The sequence below is a fragment of the Arvicanthis niloticus genome, chromosome 4 (genome assembly GCF_011762505.2).
Source record: "Arvicanthis niloticus isolate mArvNil1 chromosome 4, mArvNil1.pat.X, whole genome shotgun sequence".
Taxonomy (NCBI): Eukaryota; Metazoa; Chordata; class Mammalia; order Rodentia; family Muridae; genus Arvicanthis; species Arvicanthis niloticus.
In genome coordinates this window covers 124,760,689-124,783,174 of record NC_047661.1, presented here as the reverse complement: position 1 = coordinate 124,783,174, position 22,486 = coordinate 124,760,689, and the positions used below count along the sequence as shown (strand labels likewise).

The 22,486-nt window shown below is 38.9% G+C and overlaps 1 protein-coding gene across 45 annotated transcripts in view; it reads left to right on the top strand.

Annotated features, from left to right (window-relative positions):
* Adgrl2 (adhesion G protein-coupled receptor L2) overlaps positions 1-22,486 on the top strand; it is a 619,706-nt gene that overhangs the window by 580,318 nt on the left and 16,902 nt on the right. For 28 of the 45 annotated variants that reach the window (XM_076933363.1, XM_076933364.1, XM_076933365.1 and 25 more), the window contains 11 exons: positions 2,094-2,387; positions 2,911-3,014; positions 3,935-4,120; positions 4,876-4,914; positions 7,671-7,854; positions 14,846-14,965; positions 15,285-15,490; positions 16,840-17,013; positions 18,090-18,299; positions 19,187-19,407; positions 20,635-20,701. In XM_076933363.1, coding sequence (XP_076789478.1) covers positions 2,094-2,387; positions 2,911-3,014; positions 3,935-4,120; positions 4,876-4,914; positions 7,671-7,854; positions 14,846-14,965; positions 15,285-15,490; positions 16,840-17,013; positions 18,090-18,299; positions 19,187-19,407; positions 20,635-20,701 — 1,805 coding nt within the window. The remainder of the gene's footprint in view (positions 1-2,093; positions 2,388-2,910; positions 3,015-3,934; positions 4,121-4,875; positions 4,915-7,670; positions 7,855-14,845; positions 14,966-15,284; positions 15,491-16,839; positions 17,014-18,089; positions 18,300-19,186; positions 19,408-20,634; positions 20,702-22,486) is intronic. The other 17 variants (XM_076933386.1, XM_076933371.1, XM_076933372.1 and 14 more) reach the window with 1 other exon arrangement.

Here is a 22,486-nt window from a genome sequence, read left to right as displayed (position 1 = left end):
ATATTGATGAAGAATATATGAGTGCCTGCAGCTTCCTGAGATTTTTGTGAATCCAGTGGAGATCCAGTTACTTGCACCGCCTGGGTCTTTATTGATGCTTAGCTAGCAGTGAGGACTTGTGGTATTAGTACGTATCTGAGTGGTCTCCTGTGTACTGATTAGTGTAGTGTCAGGGTATTCGTAAGGTGGTGTAACTCCAAGGCGTTTTGTCCTGCCCTTTTCTGTTTTCTCTGATTCCTGGCTCCCTCCTCGAGACTTGATTCCGCTGCAGTCATCTGACACTTTTGCTAAAGATTGTGGTGCTTTGACAAATGTTAATTGAGAACGCACTGAAAGCCTCGCTGCATTGTAATCGAAAGAAAATTACACAGGTTTAACTAGATGTCAGGAGGGTACTTTCACAGACAGAGATAGACAGGTTTGAATAGTTTCCACAGCAGCTGGCTAGGCATGTTGTTTGACTGATGTACATAGAAGCTTCTTGTACGACCAATCATTTTAGCTCAGAAATAAAACACGTGCTTAAAAGTTTCCCAGTGAGACGGGAGGAGGAGGAGGAAAACCTAAGTGTATTGCATTTAATGAGAACTAGAAGTTTGCTACACCTAAAACCCCAGAAATATATACACCTTTTATTATCATCTTAGCATGCTCTCAACCAGTGAGGATTAATTACATAAATATTTTTAAGAGAATGGTCAGTATTGTAGTTTGTTGTGTATAGGTAAAAAAAAAAATGCTTTTTAGTTCACATATGTTCATTGTACATAGTGATGGATTTCAGTAAGATATTCTCATTCGAGCATATCAGTGTCAAAATTTTTATAATTTAAGAATAACTTATGGATCTTAAAATTGAGGCAACGTACATGTAAGATTTTTAAGAATAAATTTGTAATGTCTCCAAATATAGATAAAGGTTTTGGATATTTTCTCACAGATTTTAAACGTTACTATATTTTTGCAACATTTTTTTTAATGCTTAGTTGTTAAAGAAGAAAACAATTGAGCATTCTTGTTTTAGAATCTAGTTGATTTGACTGCTTAAAAGCAATTTTAGAAGACAAAGCCTTTCCTTGCAACAGTTCGTTTTTGTTTATTTTGAAATGTATGACTATAGTTCTTTTGTGTTGCCTGCTATGGACCAGTGAGATACTGAAAGGTTGATTTTTGACTCACTTGGTCTGTTCTAAGCCCTGTCTGGGTAAGAGCCTACACGGGGAGCTCTGCCCTTTCATCCTCACCTTTGCGAAGTAAAGATGCCAAACCCAGAGCAGAATAAGCGTGCCAAACTTATCTTCTGTTTGGATGTAATCAGGCATGCTCAAAATCCCTCAAGCAAGAATGGCTGCTGCCTGGAAAGATGTCAGTGTTTGTTTTCCTCCAGGATGTAGAGTGGGTGACTTCAAATCGTTTTATCATTCTAATTATCTGTAATTGTCAGAGGTTTGTCTTTGTTTGTTTTTTTTTTAATTGTTGTTGTTGTTGTTGTTTTTAACCTCCCTTGATCTTTTGGTTTTGTTTATAAAATGTATTTGTACAATACAATTTTCCTGCATGTTCTTCATTTTATTAGAGCAAGGAATCACTCAACTTGTTGAGGGTCGAGTGACCCTTTAGCAGGAATGCCATAGCAGGGATCCCACACATCTGATTGCTTACATTACGATTCGTAACATAGCAGAATTACAGTGATGAAGTAACAATGAAATAGTTTTATGGCTGGGGGTGTGCACAACATGTGAAACTGTAGTCAGGGTCACAGCCTTAGAGAATTGAGAACCTTGGAGCTTTATGGGGAGATTACAGTTAAATCGTGTGACCATATTTCACCGAGATCTGAGCTACCGTCTAGCTTAAATGATCACCTTTTAACCCTATGAATAAATTGTAATAAATGTGGTTTTTTTTTTTCTTTTTCTTCTCCTCTAATTCTGTTTATTGATTTGGGGATGGGTGAAGGGATGTGCACGTGTGTGTGTGTGTGTGTGTGTGTGTGTGTGTGTGTGTGTGCATGCATTGTTCACATACACACGCCTCTAGGTGAGCATGAGGGTGTGTTTGAGATTAACGCATTCATCTTTTTTTCATAGTGCCTACCACAGCTGTGACAATAACTTCTTCAGCTGAGCTGTTCAAAACCACAGTGTCAACCACAAGCAGTACTTCGCAGAGAGGCCCCGTGAGCAGCACTGTAGCTGGTCCTCAGGAAGGCAGCAGAGGGACCAAGCCACCTCCAGCAGTCTCGACAACCAAAATTCCTCCTGTAACAAATATTTTTCCCCTGCCAGAGAGATTCTGCGAAGCCTTAGAAAGGAAGGGGATAAAGTGGCCTCAGACTCAAAGGGGGATGATGGTTGAGCGACCATGTCCCAAGGGAACAAGAGGTATTTCCTGCACCATGCAGTGCACACTTTTATAGTTTAATAAGTAGCTTTTAAACAAGAACGGAAAGGTTTCATTAGTGGGAGATATTTACACTAGCCGATTTCATTATTTTATTATATTACTTATACAGGGTTTTTTTTTTTTTTCCCCACAATATAAAGGTTTTTAAACTCTGAGTGTCACCTAGGGTCAGGCATAGCATTGCCTCTGCATTTCCTATGTCAAACCTGAGTCTTTTGTTCCAGGACTCTAGTGAGGCTCCCCTACAGCCATCACATTGGATGAGCCCCAAGAAAGAGGGTTTTTTGGTCCCCACTCCCCACTCTAAATGCCCCATATACTTACTTTACATTTAGTTTATACGCTTTTGCATTGCCTGCTACTTTTCCTCAGTGATTACCAACTACTGCGAATAGCGTTCATTCAAACTGTAACGCCCAGTCTAGGATCATCAAAGTCAGTTTCCCAGAAGCTTGCAGAACAGGGCTTCAACCTCAACACTGTTCTCTGTGTCTGCTGCAGGAACGGCCTCGTATCTCTGCATGGCGTCCACAGGAACCTGGAACCCGAAGGGTCCGGATCTTAGCAACTGCACGTCTCACTGGGTGAATCAGCTGGCCCAGAAGGTGGGTTGGACTGCTCTGATGGGATACATTGTCTGAGAACTTGATGTTCTAACATAAACAGTTTAGTTTTCTGTGTTAAACCAGGCTTTGTTCAGCATAAAACGTTTTTTGGTTTTTTTTGGGTTTTTTTGTTTGTTTTTTGTTTTTTTTTTTTTAGGCATAGTTTTGTCTGTGAATTAGTTTTGAATATTAGATTTGTTTGGGGTTACCCCGTTTTCTGTGTTAAACTGTTTAACCAATGCAAACTTGTTTTAATTTTACTCACATTTAGTTTGTGCTGATTCTTTTGATGTTCATGAGACAAACAGTGTGCTGGCCCAATAAATCAAGTATTGTTAAGTTTGCAAGTGAGCCCACAGAAAGCAAACAGATGTTTATATCACACACAATTACAAGACAATGAGTAAAATGACCCTGAAGCAGGCCTAGAACCCTCTGCTTGGAATTTTGCATTTGACTGTAGTACTCTTTTATTTTTATCTTCATCTAGCTTTTTTGAAATATAGACATTCATCGATAATTCTGGGTATCACACTGCCTTTAGATGTAAAATCTGCATCATTGGAATAAGTAAAAAAAAAAAATTAAAACAACAACTTAAAGTGGTTACAGAGAAATAAGAGCCAACAGAAAAAATCAAAAGGATGTCTCCAGGCCTCTCCTTTTGTTTCGTGTGTGTGTGTGTGAGTGTGTGTGTGTGTGTGTGTGTGTGTGTGTGTGTGTGTGTGTGTAAGAGAATTTCTTTGTGGTAAGGATCTAAAAGCCTTTAATCTTCTGCGATGAAGACAAAGTTACCAGTCTCAATCAGTTGCAGACCTTGACATATTTGCAAATGTTTTTATCCCCACCACAACAGAGGTGCTTAAAGAGAACTAAAAGCCACATAGCGTTTACTGAGATACTACACATTGCCTTTTCAGATCAGAAGTGGAGAGAATGCTGCAAGTCTGGCCAACGAACTGGCTAAGCACACCAAGGGGTCCGTGTTTGCAGGGGACGTGAGCTCCTCCGTGAGGCTGATGGAACAGTTGGTGGACATCCTGGACGCTCAGCTGCAGGAGCTGAAACCGAGTGAGAAGGACTCTGCTGGGAGGAGCTACAACAAGGTAGGATCTCGGCACCGCAGGACAGGGGTCCCAGTGCATGGCGGCTCTCTGCCCTTCGACACTTGGGGCCAGGCACCCAGACATATACTTAGAGACCCAGCTTCCCAGTGTGCTCATTTCTCACGGAGAATGACTGAGAAAGGAACAGAGTTCTCCTCTCCCTCCAAGTCGTGAATGACACCAATTATGCCAGATTTTAAGTTAGTGGCGATTTCAGCCCTCTGATTGGTCAGCACTGTCGCTGTGGAGTTAGCATTCTAGTCTACGAGTGATTATAGGGCACATGATTAATGAATTGTATGAAAACATGCAGCTCTTAGTGCTTGAAGCAAAGGTGTGATACACAGTGGTGTTAGTGGCAACTTGGGGGGGCAAAGGTGTGTCCATTTGGGGGAGAAAAGTGAGCACCCCGCTGGGTGTTCTCAAATGCTAAGTGCACATCACCACATTGGTTTTATCCTGTTCATTGGAATCCAGAATTAGTCACAGATGGGCAGACTGTTACTTTTTCTCATTTTTTTTTCTCTTGTAAAAATTAAAAAAAATAAAAAGACACTTGACAAAATAGAGCTAGACACTGTAAATAGATAGCTTTGGCCATGAGCAGAGTGGTCCAGATGCCCAGAGGATATTTGTACCTGGTCACCATAGAACTCAGGAACACCAACTTAATTTTTGAGGATTTTTTTTCTTTCCTCATTTTTTTTTCAGCAGATAAAATCTAACCTCTGATTTTCTTTTCTTTTACTTAAAAGCTCCAAAAACGAGAGAAGACATGCAGGGCTTACCTTAAGGTATCTTTCCTGTCTGTCCCCCTGCTTCCTCCCCTCTTCGGCTGCCTGCCACGCTTCCGCCATCTTGCTGCATGACTCTGAATTTTCAGTCTTTGATAATTATATAATGTGCCCCATATCAGCTGTACCAATGTTGGCTTCTCTCAGAACAAGCCAATAATAACATTTTACTGATTTTTTTTTTTATTATTTTTTTGCTGGTTTCCCATTTATAAAAAAATAAAATATAAGAACTTTAATGAATGTCCTCTGAATTGGAAGAAAGCACATAGTAGTTCCTTTGTTTTCTGTTACCATCCCTGGATTCAATAACCTGAAACAGCTATGATATATTCTTGGCAGTTTATCATATCAAAGACTGTATGGGCATAATATATGTGCATGTAAAAGTCACTGCTTTCTGATCTCTGGGGTGTACTGTTCAATAAATTAGGCTTTGTTCTGGCCTTTTGGGAATTCGCTTCTGGAAGCAGGCTGATGAGTGTGGGTATCCAGAAGTAACATATGAACGTTGCAATGGTGATGGCAGTCTGCTGGGTGGGAGTTCTTCTCAGGTTGCTAGGAACAAAGAGGCACTTCTGTGTCATGGCCAGTACTTTTTTCTACTATATTGACATGATAGGCAGCGTGCCAAGGCTCTCCATGTCAGTAAGCCAAACTAATACTATTGTATGTTAGTTTGCTGTATAGGTTACAAGTTTCTTGCTGTTGGGGAGGGCAAAGTTAGCTATTGCCCTAGTGTATCTAACCCAAAGGATAAATTCACATAGTGGGGGAACAAACCAAAGAACTTTTGTAGTTTTGAAAATGAGAACCTACCCAGAAGCTGAAACCTCATAAACTTGGTTGGCAAGGTCAGGACTGGGCACAACACACAGGGAGTCACCCATTAGCAAGGGATGGGCACCGAGAACAGCCACTCACCTGTTAGCAAAGGTCAGGGGTGGGCACCAAGAACAGCATCTTACCTGTTGGCAAATGACACCTTTGGATCTGAGCCCTTTGCAAGAAAAGGTAGAGGGAAATCAGGTTGCAGGTAGTAATGTTCTATAAAAAAAAGTGCATTAAGAATCTGATTATGGATGTAACTGATGCAGATCTGTGGAGTAATTCACACTCAGATCAACTAGTGTGTTGCTCAAGACATACCTCACTGAGCCAAGGATAAACTTCCCCTAACTTTGGCAAGAAAAGACTCCTACAGGAGTATGGTTAGGTTAATGGTTACCTTGATCCTACTCGAAAATCACAAATGGTAATAAATCAGGAGTGTTTCACATTGATGTTAGCGTGCTATCAGGAGGAGTGAATACACATGGTAAACCACAATATGACCTTAATTTCTGACCAGTGTCGTTTTGAGTGTTTCAAATGAGCTTCTCTGTTCAGACAAGAATAATAAGCCTCCTTAAATTACAAATCAGACTTACTCTATGCAAATGAAGCAAGTCTCTACTTGGCTACAGAGGATTCATTTGTAACTTAGATTAGAGGCTCTAGTCTGTATTTCTTGGTGACTAATGAATCTGGCCTCAGCAGACCAGTTTCTGTTCCAGTCTAGTTATTGGCTGAAGAAGCAACCGTGTGAGCATTCTGGACTATTCTATCTCCCATTAGAAACTGGGAGGGAAAAAAAAAAAAGCCTTTAATGCCACTTGGAAGTACCTTCCACCTGCCGGGAGGTCAGGGCGGCTCACAAGGCAGACTGAACCAGGGTATTAAGATGGATTAAACTAATTAATCTTATTCTGACAATAGCCTCAAACAACTTGTCCCCTTGCACATACAGAGATTCTTAAAAAAAAAAAAAAAAAAAAAATCCCAGTTCATGGCTGTTTTCAGTAGATGGCATGTTCGTTTTCCTCAGCAATTACCAACAGATCAGAACAATGTACATAGTGACACATTATGTGTAGGCACGGCACGTGGAATAGCAAACACGTACTGTCCAGCTTCGCACGCACGGCACAGAGCAGCCTAACTACAGCAAGCGCTTCCCTCCAGCCGATTCGTCCACTGGGCTACATTGTTTTTAATGCTGTTTTGCATGGGGTTAAATTACACCCACACTTAGGGGTCCTTGCAGCCCAGTTGTTTTTCAACACTTTATATATTCCAATTCTCCTTGAATGATCAGTATAGCCTTTCAGTATTTTGCCCATTTTCTTCATTCCTGTAAAAGCAGACCTGTCCTAAGGAGTTAACATATGTACACATATAGGTATGTGTGTTAGTTACATCGGTGATGGGAAGGGCCAAAATGTATCTTATGAACTTTTGTAAAGCTACCCCTCCACTCAAGTGATAACAGACAAAGTATGTAAAGCAGTTTGACTTATTTGAACTCAAAAGAACACGGTGACTGAAATCTCTGACAGATGCCGCCCTACTCCAGAAGCATCAGTGTTTTCTAGTCATACATTTAAAATTTGAAGTTGCAAGCAGTGTAATAGTTGTAAGTGACCACTGGTGTAAGTCAGAGCTGCTACTGAGAGTTCCGTGTCCCCTTCAACAGTTGCGGTATACTTAGAGAAACGAGAAGCAAGCCACCTTCCTTAAGGACTCCTCGAATCAGGCAGCTGTTCCCTCATGTCTAGTTAGTGCTATTTTGAAGTAGTATTTACAGTTGGCCAGCTCGTGAAAGAAAAGTAAATCCTCATGTCAGGTAAACATCACAGTTGTCACCAGTCAGCGATTGACAGTGCCCTGTGTTCTAGAGGCCTTCAGAACTAATGGTCATTTTCTGATGGACGCAGGCAATTGTGGACACAGTAGATAACCTTCTGAGATCCGAGGCGTTGGAATCCTGGAAACACATGAATTCTTCAGAGCAGGCGCACACAGCCACAATGTTGTTGGATACCTTGGAAGAAGGAGCATTTGTCCTAGCAGACAACCTTTTGGAACCAACCAAGGTCTCAATGCCAACAGAAAATATTGGTGAGTGTATCTGTGGTCACATTTAACTTGGAAGACAGATGCTGAAGAGAACAGACATTGTGTTCGGGATGTATCTCCTCCCAGTTTCAGACTTTCTCCTTTGCTGAGTTATTTAAGGAAAAGAAATTATTGATCATACTTAATAAAATTAATGCTTAAGCTGTAATCTGCCTATATCTTATAGAAGTTGTTTTTCTGAGTATGTGTAAGTTTTTCAATTGAAAAATCATTAAAGGAAAAAACCGAGGAACATTTAAACGCTAGGTTATGGATTGTTTATGGAATGAAAGTGCTTCATGTGAGGAGGTGGCAAATGCTTTTCCCTTTTTACAACATTCCTAATGAATTTAAATCACTTAATGTGTTATCCAGTCCAATATTTTAGTTAATAAATTTGAGTGTGACTGTTTACATTAAACACAACCTCCTTTAGGTAATGTGATATTTAATAGCTGGGAGTAGTCCACACCTGTAGTATCAGTGTTTCTGAGACTGCAGCAGGAGGATTGCTGTGAGTTCAAGGCCACCCTGGGCTATAGTGTGAGAGCCTGATTCACAAAACAGAACAGCTGAGGTTGGAGCTCAGTTGATGAGGTGCTCGCCTTGCATTCAGGAAGCCATGGGTTCGATTCCCTAGCACCATATAGGGCTAGGGACTACTTCAGGGGTGGTGGAAGGTCAGGTGATGAAGGGCAACCTGGTCTATGTGAGGCTGTCTCTCTCCTTCTTCCCATTAAAAGATATTATCAGTGAAGGACATACTTTCAGCCTTCTTTCCACATTGTCAAATTGATACCAATATTTCTGAACGATAGTCAAGAGTTGAAATATTGCCAATGAAGGTCAGAAATCTACAGTTGTCATTATTTGGTAGGAGGGGAAAGTCTGATATTTAAATTTCTCCACCTTAGAGTTGATAATTATTTGGTGAGGATGACCTTACCCAAAGTTTACTTAGATAGCTTACTGAAATAAAAGGTTCCTGTTATCAGTAAAAAAGAAAAGAAACATGAAAACATAAAGACCGCTCATTTCTCCACCAGAAGCCATGACTCTTTTAGGACAGAAAGAATAAAGTCCTCTGGCTGGAATACCCTCCTGTACTGATGTTTTATGACCATCAATATGATGGTTGCATATTAACAGCTGAAAAAAAAAGAAAAGACATAACTCAAATACAATGCCTGAATTGAAATTTGAAACAAGTTTATTTCATATATATAAATTTTTGAAATGAAATAAAATACTAAGAATTTCTTCCAGGGTGTATAAATTATAAATTATTCTATAACTTCAGTGTATAGGTGAAGTCAAAAGATGTGCCTACTATATAATCTTAACCTGGTGATTTGAAAAAGTGTGTTCAGCCAGGTGTGGTGGCACAGGCCTTTAATCCCAGCACTTGGGAGGCAGCACCAGGACAATCTCTGTGAGTTGGAGGCCAGCCTGGTCTACAAAGAGAGTCCAGGACAGCCAGGGCTTGTTACACGGAGAGACCTGTCTCTGAAAATCACCACCCCCCCAAAAAAACGTATTCACATAGTCATAATAAAAAAGCAATAAAACTCCCAAAGTCTTTATTTTCAGGCACTTTTCTGAGCTGCTCACATTCCTCAGAGTCACACATATTTACCACCACTCAGTGTCCAGTGCTATCCCCTAAGTGCACAGTCGGGTGGACCCCATCCTCTAAGTGAATATATCCTGGACCTGTATAGCATGACATTTTGTGACTTCAATTTGTTTCTCAAATTTTCTAAAAGTTAATAAAAATAAAAAAAAAAAAAATAAAAAAAATAAAAAAAAAAAAAACCTAAACTGTTTCTTTAACTTCAACTGTGCATGAAATTTTGAAGGGCCATGTTAAATTCTTGCATACCCATAGAACGTGTTTTATTTCTATATTCCACATGCTTTTTTTTGTCCCAATTCAAGACAAACTCTGAAGATTCAATGTCTGGAAATTATTTCCTTAATACATCTTTCTGAGCTTGGAAGACTTGTTTTTCCTATTAAAGTTTTAAGTTTAATGATGTTGTGAGAATCCATTTCGGATACAATGTAACCTTTTACTGATATTTCTAACCCATAGTTGGAATTTATTCTCTCTGTACACTTATTACCCCAATGTCTTGGAAGATAGTTGTGTATTTTTTATTTCTAATTCATAATCAATGTTTTATTTAAAAATATGTATTGTTTTAAGCAGAAGAAAACTTTGTTTTTCCTAGAACTTGTTTTTAAACATACTATGAGAATAGCTCACTATCGCCTTATATATTTTTGAAGCTCTTATGTAAACTTAGAGGATGGCTACATCTTTAATTGTTAAAACAAGTTGGTTTTCCTCTTAGCAATTAGTTTTAAGTTCCTGGTGTGCTTTGCACATGTGCCATGTAGCCCACAGAGTGGCCTGAGTGTCTGAGGACAGCATCTGCAGTCAACATTGAGGATCCACTTTCTATGCAATGGCGTCTCCTTGAATGCATGGCTGTGATGAATCTTGAGCAAATTCTCACCACACAATCATCAGCACAGGCTCCATTTTTATCTTCAAAAGGCAGTCCCCTCCCACCTCCGCCCCAGGAAACCACTGCTTCCTGTCACTGAGCTTGGCCCCTAGACTTTGACTGGCATTCTTTTTGAATCTTGCTTCTTTTATGTTGAGTTAATTTTGAGGTCTCCCCATCCAGACTGACAGTTTTAGTTCAGTCTTACTGCTCAGTGTTGCTCCCCCATTTTAAGCATATACTCACAACTTCTGTGTACAGTTCACATTACAGGTTTTTAGCTGTTACCACGTGGTGGCTCTTTATCCATTGGGTCTCTAAAGGCTATGAGTGAGAATCCCACAAGTTCTCCATGTTTTCCGAGACTGGAGCTTTTTAACTTTGCCCATATGAGGGGTTTGCACTGCCATCTCATATGGGTTTCCTTTTCACTTCTACTAAGCAACCTGTGTTTATTTGGGGGGTGACTATGAAGGAGACCTGGTCTCCTTGTACAGCCGATGTGATCTTAAACTCTGTCCTCCAGCTTTGACCTCCTGAGTGCTGGGATGAGAGGTAACTAAGAATCATTCACTTGGTGAATTTTTGCCTGTGTTTATGGCCCATCCATTCATCCTTTTATAAAGGATCTTTAATCTCTTCTGCTCTAGTTCAGCTGTTTTTTGACTCGTGAACATTAAGGATTCTTGATGTATTCATAGTGTGTCTTTGGCCAGAAATCTGTACACTGAATGTTTATGAGTGTTTATCTCAGTGAGAGACTTTGCTTTTTCTTTTGCTCTCTTGGGAATAGCAGAACTTTCTAACATGACTTTGAAAAGTTTCAGCATCTTCCATCTGCCTAATCCTACCTTGCATACACTTCTCACCACTGTATAATTATCATAATTGTCCTATCATTATTAATGTCCCTTATTAAGAGAAAGAAAAATTACACTTAAACATTAAGAAAATAAATTCAGGAGCTAATAATCATGTACCTTTTCTTCTTGTGGATGTGTTAATCCTTTATTTGAAAGATGATACAATAGTCTATCTATCTATATATATTCCATATTTAATTCCTTTCCATTAAAAGAGTGCATGTTAAAAATTGTATTGTTTCATTAGAGAATTGAGGAGGGCGATTGGCAGGCGATCGGCCCTTGTAGACATTTACACCTTTAGATTTGTCTGACTTCGCCTGACTTCATCATTCATCTGCATTTGATACACTAGTTAAATAATGGCTTGATCAGGCCAAGTGTGATATTTTCACCTCAGGAACTTCTGTTGCAGAACACTGTGGGATACTTAGTGTCCCATTGCCTTTCTTTGTGACATTAAGATTAATTGGATAATTTAGGTATAAGCCTGAAACATCCATAATAAGATTTCCATTCCTTTATTTTCAGAATAGCCAGGAAGATCCATCGTCCCAACCCCTACCCCCATCACTTCAGACTTAGTAGTTACAGTTGCATTAATGGTTTCATTCTTTAAATGGCATTTGACAGTCTTCCCGTTCCGGTTAGGAGTTTCATGTGTATATCTACTGACAGGTGTATCTCTCATTCATTCATCTGATCTAAGACTACACCATGGTTAAGTATCCTCAAAGATATTGCAGTGACTTCCCAATATTTGGTAAGAAAAAGGAGACCAAAGTTCTAGTGTGTCGGCTTGTTCAGTGTGTTTCTAGGCATTCATGCGTGTATCCTTAAAAAAACATTTTAAAGGACATACTATGTTAATCCATTTTACCCACATTTTTCTAGGTTTTTCTGTTCAGATTTTTCCCAGTTTCTGTGCTCCTTGGTTAAAACACTGCAGCGTCCCAGACTAAGACTAAGTTTTCGCGTAAATGTTGTTAATCAGTTGGATTGATCCCATTACTGCTTTGATTTGCAGGCTCCCTGATGTTTTGAAGCATTCTTTTGTTTTACTTTCATTGGCCTGTTTTAGTTTACTGTGAATTTGCTGTCCTCAGCATTTCCCAATTTTTCTATTTCTCTGTGTTTTGTATGTGTTCTGGTCACTAATTTGTTGAGGATTCCTTTTTTTTTTTTTTTTTTTTGCAATTTTAAAGGTATTGTTTTACATACTAATAGGTTACAATTAATTAGTCTTTAATTTTAGGGCTGAAGTTTTTTGATATCTAAGAAATTTTATCTTGCCTTCCTGCTTTAAAAACCTTTCTCTACTTTGACTTCATAAGTATCGAATCCTTTATAAGTTTGAACATTGATAAGTTTAAAGCTTTGTGGTTTTACATTTGGCTTTTGTCTTTTTAAAGTTTGTTTGATTATGCTTTGTAGTAGAAGTAAGTAATCTGGCCTTTCTATACGAATAACTCAGTTCTTTCTGAACTTTTATTTGCACATAGTGTGCTCTCTTTCCTGTCTCCGACATCCATCAAGGTTCTACACGTGTCAGCGTGTGCGTTAGGTCTCATACTCCCAGCTTTTGTTTGGCACTTTTGTTTTGTCTTTTGTGATACTAGTGGCTTGTGATTCTCTCAGCAGTTCTTCTTGTGGAGATTCCTTGGCTGCCTTTGTGTACATCTCATGCGTATGATTTTTAAAATCAATTTTTGAAGTTCCATGTACTCATAAGATCCTGTTTGAATTTTCCTTAGAATTAAACTTCACTCACAGGTTGCTGAATGGAGTACCAGAGTTCTTCAAATTAAAAAGCATTCTTACATAGTAGCTTATTTCTTAGTTATGCTTACTGTGAATAAGGAGTTGCTATTCCATTGCTGCCTGTGTTTTCTTTTATTATTATTATTACTATTATTATTATTACTCATAGCATCCTATGGTAGTGATAAATAAAGCACACTGATAAGTGTCACTCTTTCTTAAAATGTGTTTTAGTCATCCTAGGGTATTTATTAGTCATCCTAGGGTATCTGACAGGAAATGCTCCAGCTCAGAGAGTGGTTTCTTTATTCCTATTATTTTAAAAAGTTACTTTTTTTCTAATATACTAATTAATTTTACCTGTTGATTTCTTCAGGTTCTTATATTTAATATGTCCATATTGCATAGTTTACTAAGGATTGTTTTTGCAGCAGTTGAATCATTGAGAATCTTAAGTGGTCAGTACACATAGGTATCTTGTTTTCTGAACGAAAATGGAAAAATTATTTAAAATTAAGTATACAGTAATCTATGAATTGATACATCGATGGTCAGAAACCACTGAAGTTTTGTAGTTACTTTCAATCAGTTAATTTCCCAAATGTTTCTATTCTCTCTCTCACTGTTTGTTGGATGATGCATACCTATTTTGATTAAGCTAATTACCTTATAACATTGCTTCATTTCTTCTGAAACCAGTAGTCATGTACAGTAATAATCTGCTTGTAGAAATTTCAGATTAGTTTTTCTTTTCTATGAACGTAATTCTTAAGCTAAAAAGTAAATATAACTTGGATGAAATTAGTTCAGTTCATTCTTACATGCATGTCTGGAACATTTCAATTTGCATGAAAACTAACACTATTTTGTTTTATGTGCTTTTTAAGAGAAATACTTAGTAATTATAGCCCCATTCAGTGTAGGGAGGAAATAATTATTTGTCAGAGATGCAAGGGTCTGTGTGTGTGTGTGTGTGTGTGTGTGTGTGTGTTTGCATGTGTGTAGTGAGTGTTTTGCTTTATTTGGTTTTATTGGCAGGGTCTCAGCTAGTCAGGCTGGTTTTGGGATGCTCTGTGTAACTGAGGATGACTTTGAACTCATGGCTCTCCTGTCTGTTCCCCACCTGTCACTCTGATAACTCTCTGGGTTTTTTTTGTTGTTGTTGTTGGGTATTGTCTTTGGAGAAACACTTGTTAGTTGTGCTTTCCCACTGGATCTCTTACCCATCACACAAAGAATCTGATATGACCAGGGAGACCATCTACCCGCCAGCTGCTTGATATTTTCCAGATTGAACCAGTAAGTTCAGTCGCCTGTGTCTGCACTGGTGGGAGTCAGGAGTTACAGAAGTATTATCATAAGCTTGCACTTGAGTGTTCTGATTCGGGCCTGAAGTACTTCCAAGACTCATCGAACGCCAGTGTTTTCATATTTACAACAAAACAAAATTTAAAAATAGTATATAAGGGTACTGAGAGTACAGGGATCTAACCCTATTTTTATATCAAGAAAGGGAGTGAAATCACGTCTGTCTGTTGACAGTTTTTCATGAATGGATTTTACTCATTTAACTGCTTGTAGAAATTAGAAAAAAATGTGTTACTGCAAACCTGACATACAGAATGCTATTAAAATCTCTCTACCTAGAAAGAGGTGTACCTGTGTGGTAAAGGCGTTTAGATTGTACTTTAGACACAGTTTCTGCTAAGAGCGGGTCTTTGAAAAGTTACTTAATTCAAAAACTCCAAATTAATAAAGTTTTGCAAGGAGAATGTGTAATTCCTGTGACACTCTCTTTTGTCTATTTATAGTTTAAACAATGTGCTCCCCCCTCCCTTTTTTCTTTGTTTTATCCAGTTCTAGAAGTTGCTGTCCTCAGCACGGAAGGGCAGGTCCAAGACTTTAAATTCCCTCTTGGCTTCAAGGGCAGTTCCATCCAGCTCTCCGCAAACACTGTCAAACAGAACAGCAGGAATGGTGAGACAGGAGACCACCTTGCTCTGTCTCTCCCTTTGCTTCTCCTCTTCCCTTCCCACCCCACTTCCCCCTCCTCTTTTTTTTTTCTTTAAAGTTTTGAATTGAACCTTGATAATTCATCCTTAACACAACAGAAATGGCTTAGCATTTAAAATAATTCCTATTGCTTTCTCAATAAAGTTAATACATGTCTATTTAGAGAGTCCATCAAATTTTCTCTGTTTTTCTTTTTCTCATTTTTCTTTTCTCTGCATTTTACCACATGCTTTTCCATCCTAAGTGACAGTGTGCTGAGTTCTGTGACTGTCTTCCTTTCTAGGGCTGGCCAAGCTGGTATTCATCATTTACCGGAGCCTAGGACAATTCCTGAGCACTGAAAACGCGACCATAAAGCTGGGTGCAGACCTCATGGGTCGGAATAGCACCATTGCAGTGAACTCACATGTCATCTCTGTCTCCATCAATAAGGAGTCCAGCCGCGTGTACTTGACAGACCCGGTGCTTTTCACACTGCCACACATTGATGTAAGCTAATGTATGCTAATGAAGTCACAGAAGGTTCTAAACCCCAGAGAAAGGAAGGCTAGGCTGACACGCTGAGGAGGCCAGATTCAGGACTGGGAGTCTGGGTGCTTGGGTGGGAGAAGACCTTTCCATTTGAAATTTAAATGCTGTACTGGGTCAGAGACACAAGTTTATTTAAGTCTGCGAACATAAAATTAAATGAGCCCGGTTCAGTGATTATTAGAACTTAAGTGTATTCTTAATGAAAGCTAATTCAGTAATCAACAGGAAAATGTAAATGACTTTAATTTGGCATTGGATGAAAATTAACTCTTACCTTAGCAGCAGGATAGCTGAGTGTTAACTCTTAAGACTCTGCTTTTGTAGCGTGGCTAACCATTAATTTTTAAATTAGTTATATTGGGCTCATTTGGTAAAGTGCTTGCCTTGCAAACAGGAAAAGCTAAGTTTGCAGTCAAACCCATGAAAAGAACCTAAGTGGGGTAAAACCCACCATGTCCTCAGCCTACTTGGAAAGCCTCAGGCCACTGAGAGATACTTGAGAGACAAGGTAGATGACTGCTGAGAGACACTGCCAGAGGTTGTCTTCTGACCGCCTCTTGATCAGGCACACACACACACATCTATTCATACATGCATATATACATGTAAAAAATTAATTCTGTTTGGCTCAACTTTAATCAGAGATTGTGTTTAAAAAATTCAGAATTGGAGAGGCATGACTTATCTAAGGGGCCTCACGGCATCGGTGGTACTTAAGGACCATGATGTTGGAAGACCGACTGTTATGAATAGAGTGACTGAGTGCCTGAGGATGACCAAGTGTCCAGGACAGCCAAGCCTAGGCTGTGTGCTCAGAGCCAACCTATTATCTGCTGTATTTGATTTACTCTTCAGAGCCTTACAGTGCTACCACATTTCAAATGTGTCACTTGCTAATAACTGAAATACTTTTTTTTTTTTTTTTTAAAAAGACACTCGGTCCTTACAGAGTTTTCTCAGAACAAATTCACAACTTTAATTTTGTATCAGAGAAAGGGCAGGGGTTGGGGGGAAGATTCTAATGTACCTATCAGTAGGTAAAATCATCAGATGGAAATTGTAATCATGTGAAATGGGTCCCCGGTAATTTAGAGTACACGTTAGAGTGTCTCGGACTATAAAAACCCCTTTAAGCTTAGATACGGGCCTGGATAACTTAACGTAGTCCACGATTTTGCTGATGAAAAACTTTATAGTCCGAAACATGCAAAGTTTAATCTAAATTACCTTTTTACACATATTAAACAATTGCTATTGCCATTTTTGAGTGTGAAATCCTAATTTTATCTTGTCATTTTATTTCCCAGCCTGACAATTATTTCAATGCAAACTGTTCCTTCTGGAACTACTCAGAGAGAACCATGATGGGATATTGGTCTACCCAGGGCTGCAAGCTGGTTGACACTAATAAAAGTCGCACGACGTGTGCATGCAGCCACCTAACCAATTTTGCTATCCTCATGGCCCACAGGGAAATTGTGGTAAGTATTTGAGCTTCTAATTAGTCGCAGGGAAAGACCTGCGAGATTCGAAACAGCTTGTGTAATAGTCCGTCTTTGGGTGCTTATCGTAACTAAAAAGCAAACAAAGTAATGCAGATTTCTAATCGTTTTTTTACCCTGTCCTTGTTTGTTCAGAAGGCTTGGCACTTTCTCAGTCAACGAATTTGTGTTATGTTCCTACCCTACCCTTGCAGGCAGATGTTTTTCAGAGGCCACCAAGGATTTAAAAAAAAAAAAAGGATAGAAATGAGGGCATATGCGCACAACCTAGGCTCCCAGGTGCTGGGTCCCTTTCCTATCTTGAATTGTGGAATCTTATTTCACAATGTTGCTTTAATAGTTGGCACATTATGGAGAGCTGCAGACTTTTCTATCAGAGAAGATTCTGGAATATGCCTATTGTTAAAGAGAACAGTAGCAGATAATGAAAAGAATTCAGTATGTGTAGCGTGGGGGCAGGGATGAGAAAGACTCTGATTCTTACCCCTAGACTCTGCTCACTCCAACCAAAGTCCGATGAAAAACTCTTAGGTGTGTCAGGTGTGTCTATGACGTTTATCTATCTCTCACTGTGTTAAGTCTGTGGATACTCAAAAGAGCAAAGACAAACTTAAAAGTTGGATTATGTATTAGCTGCAAAATCATTAAAATGCCATCTATTTCCATCATGATTAGTTTTTTATTTCACGTAAATATTTTTAAAATATCTGTGAGGGTAACTATTTCAGTATTTATTTTTAAAGTCGGTCTCTTTGGACATGTGGGTGCTGGGAATCAAGCCAAGGTCCTCTCGAAGAGCAGCCAGTGCTCTCTACCAGTGAGCTATCTCTCAGCCCCTCGGTAGCTATTTTTAAAGATTTGCACCATTCTCTAAATAAAATCTCTCCCTTCTGTAGTAGGAAATCCTGTAAGACAAACTTTACCTCCGTTACACAGTCAACATCTTTATGAGCCTGTGTTTAAGCACATGAATATTCTTCATCAGACCCTGCTGGAAGCTGCTTTCTGCCTGGTAACATGGAACGCTCATGTTATTTGCACTTTCTGTCTTCCAGTATAAAGATGGCGTCCACGAACTATTGCTGACAGTCATCACCTGGGTGGGCATCGTTGTCTCCCTCGTCTGCCTGGCTATTTGCATCTTTACCTTCTGTTTCTTCCGAGGTCTGCAAAGTGACCGCAATACTATCCACAAGAACCTCTGTATCAACCTCTTCATTGCTGAATTTATTTTTCTAATAGGCATTAATAAGACAAAATACACGGTAGGCACCTGTTGGACTTGCTGACCTTGGCTCTTTGGTGGTTTTGTCTGTTAGCTGTGAATGTCCGTGTGGTGCTGACATTAGTGTTTTCTCTTGTTGTTTGATGCCATTTGATGGTCAGAGTGAAGGATAAATTGTAATAAATTATAAGACAGCTCAGTCAGTAATGTTATTATGAATGTATTCATTTCATGTATTAAAGAACAAGTACGTGGTTTTTTTTTTTGTTTTTTTTTTTTTGCCCACCCTGAAATAAAAAGGTGCATTTTTCCAAATTCTTACTTAGCTTCTATATAGGCATTCTGACCAACAGTCTTTCCTTCATGCTTAAAGTATTTATTCATCATCACAAGGCCTCAGTGTCAGAGAGCATAATTCATTTCTGTATTACTCTGCATTCCTCTGAGATGAATTTAAGAATGCTCCAGGAAAGAAAAAAAAAAGGAACAATCCTATATAATTAGAGCGGGGGTATCTGTCATTAAAGCAAACTTTTAAAATTCCATTAAAGAGATTAGAGATAATGTGTCTGCATACAGCACCTGCAGGTGGATCTGAGGGGTCAGAGTCGGGGGTTTGAGGGGGGACTCTGTCTTCCTACTCGATGCTTCATTTCCAAACAGGAATGATTTCCGGTGAGGATGTCTGGCACACTTGATGCACACTCTCCATGCATTGTGTGTACTCTTTATATTTACCATGCCTTTAACTTGTATCCGCCTACAGACTGAATCCTGGGTGGGTGGGTGAGTGCGTGGCGCGTGCGCGCGTACGTGTGTAATACTGACAATGAGTTACTTAATACACTAGTGCGATTCTGCCATTGACTGTTAAGTTTGAGGAGTAGGCACTGCATACTCACAGACATTATTGTCTTTCCTTCACAGATTGCATGCCCCGTGTTCGCAGGCCTTCTGCACTTTTTCTTCCTGGCGGCTTTTTCCTGGATGTGCCTAGAAGGTGTGCAGCTCTACTTAATGTTGGTGGAAGTTTTCGAGAGTGAATATTCAAGGAAGAAGTATTACTATGTCGCTGGGTACCTGTTCCCTGCCACGGTGGTCGGTGTTTCAGCTGCTATTGACTACAAGAGTTACGGGACAGTAAAGGCGTAAGTAATTGCAAGTGACCTGAGTGTTTTTCAAGTGAATAATTTTTTAAAGCCTGTTAGCTGTCAGCAAGGGTCCTTGACAGACTAAAATAGCATCTGAAAGGTTTATTGGGGAGAGAATGGGCATGCCGTGCACAAATTACAATCAAGTCTTCTGTAATTTTCTGGGTTCAAAGGATTTGTTCTCTGGTGAGGCAGATTCTAAATTATGGACTTTTGTTTTTTAACACAAAAGATTGACCTGAAACAAATTGAAAAAGTAAATAACTTTTGGCCTCAGATAGGTATTAAGCAAAAATTCTGAACTTACATATCTGACTTAAGCTAACGCTTCGTTAACTCACTCCGTACGGCTGACTTCTGTGCATGGCGACAGCAGCACATTCCTTCCTGTGTTGTGTGTGTGCGTTGATAGTACTTGTACCAGGGACTTTGAGAGCATTAAAATATGCTAAGTCTCTCTTGTTCCCAAAAAATACAGATATTTACAGAAAGTGGCAGAAGGAAGACATAGCCACATTTCATCTGCTGAAGCCATAAATTTGACTTCCAACTCCGTTTGGTTTTTTCCCTTTGATAAAATTATCTAACAAGATTTATTTATGGTCAGGGAACCCTTGACTGTACAGATAGTGAATATAAGGGAAACTCAGTAAGGATTTAGAAATATATGAAATATGGACCACTAGCTACAGTGTGTCTTAACGAGTTCATGTTTTATATATCTTAATGTGACAGAAGTATGAGTTTCTATTTTTTCCCCATGTATTTGTCCATTCCTGATGGAGGTATTTATTCTATACTGTTTTGCCACTGACACCATCTGAATGCTTACCCTTTAAATTCTGTTGAGCAGTTCAATTCCGATCAACCCGAGAAACATTTTTGAAGATGACACCCAGAGTTTGAGAGTGACAGCCCAGTGTGGAGTACTGTTTGAGATCACTTCTAATGAAGGGGAAGGGTTCACCTTCAGTTTTCCGTACGAAAACTTCTAACCCACCCCATGTGACACACCTGCTATAGGTTGAAGTAGATGAATCACTAAACTTTGTTGGGTCCAAGCCAACTCAGAATTATTAATCAAATTCTTCTCGCCCATGCTCAATGTATTTTCAAAGGCAAATGAAGGGGCGGTTTCTTGGCTGAATTTTGGTGGCTCTGTGTCTTTTCCTAATGTAAGGATCCAGGAAAGCAACTTAATGTGTTCTCTCTCCTTTTCAATAGCTGCTGGCTTCACGTTGATAACTATTTCATATGGAGCTTCATTGGGCCTGTCACTTTCATTATTCTGGTAAGTAGACTCCATGTTCACAGCCTTTCCAGTTGCTTCTGCAACAGGGGTACTTAAACAAAGATGCATCCTCTCACTGCTAACTGTTTATACAGTCGAAGATGCGTAAGCATTCCTATTAAAAGGACAGCATTGTATATAGCATGTTTAGACTCTTATCATTATTGAAGGTTGTACGTTGGCTAATTATGTCTGAAGGACCACCTCTCCTGTGAGAATTACACTGTGCTTTTTTTCTAATTCATTCTGCTGAACCAGCATAAAAATGCAAAAAAAAAAAAAAAAAAAAAAAAAGAATAAAATAAAACAAACAAAACCATCAGCCATGCTAAGAATTATTTGCCTTTTTAAAAAAAGGCACATGCTCATAATTTATTTTTTCCATTCTTTATAGCAACTTAGTATTTTAAGTGAATGTTCATACCTTAAATTCTTTTAGATCATAAATCTTTATAAAGCTTAGATTAACAAAAGGATGGCAAACGACTTAAATTCACTAAAAATATTCTTTTTGAAGATTTAAAATTATTTTGAAAAATCAGTAAAAACAATTTTATTTTCAAGTGAATTTTCTGTAAGTCAGCAGTAGTAACATTAATGTATTTTTCCAACCTTAGAATCTATAGTCACATAGATTTTATCATTTACACTTTTGACCCAGTTATAGTACAGTGTAGATAGAAATGGGTATTACTAGTCTTTAGAAGCTTGAAAAGATAACATAAACAAGTTTAAATATCTCTTCAGAATTCATATTCTTAAAGGGACTGGGTATTGCTATTTTAAATATTTTATGGCTATATAATTTTTTTAAATTTTCTTTTCCAAAAGAAAGTGACTCATAGACTTTTCAGGATGTTTTAGTGTTAACTAGTGTTTTAAAAAATTCTGAAAGGAAAGCTCACAGCTCAATCCATAAAGCCCTTGCTATGCAAGCATGAAGACCTAATAAGCACCATCCCAGTAGCCACATGAAAGTAAGTATAGCACGGAGATCCTGTGACCCCAGAATTGGCAGGACAGAGACAGTAAGCCCCTGGTCCTTCGGGCCGGGCAGACCAGTTCAGTCTTCAGCTTCATCTCAGAACAAGTGGTAAAGGCATGGGAAGAACACTGGACATGGAGCACACACAAACACTTAACTAGCAGAATTTGCTCTTGAACTAAACTTAAAATGTCTAAAACTACTGTGTTCATTTAATTCTTACTACAGGTTTTTCCCATAGTTACTTTAACAAAGCAAACTGAAAATTGTGACTGATGCCCGTGTAAACCACTGACATGTCGTCAATGTTCTTGAGATGATGCTTTCTCATTAGATTAATCTATCCAGGTCATGTCCCCAGTTCTGGCTCGTAATTATGTGAGCACATGCTCAGTGCATTCCAGAGTGAAGGAACTAATGGATGCCATGTGACATTACCGTTCTTAAAGACATAGCTTGTAAAGCAAACCCATTTGTTCTTGGAAATTAAATACAACGGCTGCTTTAGGGATGTCTGGGACATAAAAATGTTACATGTTTACTTCTACTGACTAAGGTTTATATCTCTTAAAGGTGAGCACTAATATATAAAAACCATTTCATTTGGAAAGGAAGTTACTGTGTACTCAGTAAGGAAGGAGTACAGATACTTGAGTGCATGGCCCATTTTTCATGAATGCCCACTATTTATTAGTCTCTGTTTCCATTTATACTCTATTCTGCCTTCAGATTGCACTATGACAGGCTTTGGGTAACATTGTTCCCAGCCTAAAACAAACCAAAGAAACTAGCAGGTAGCA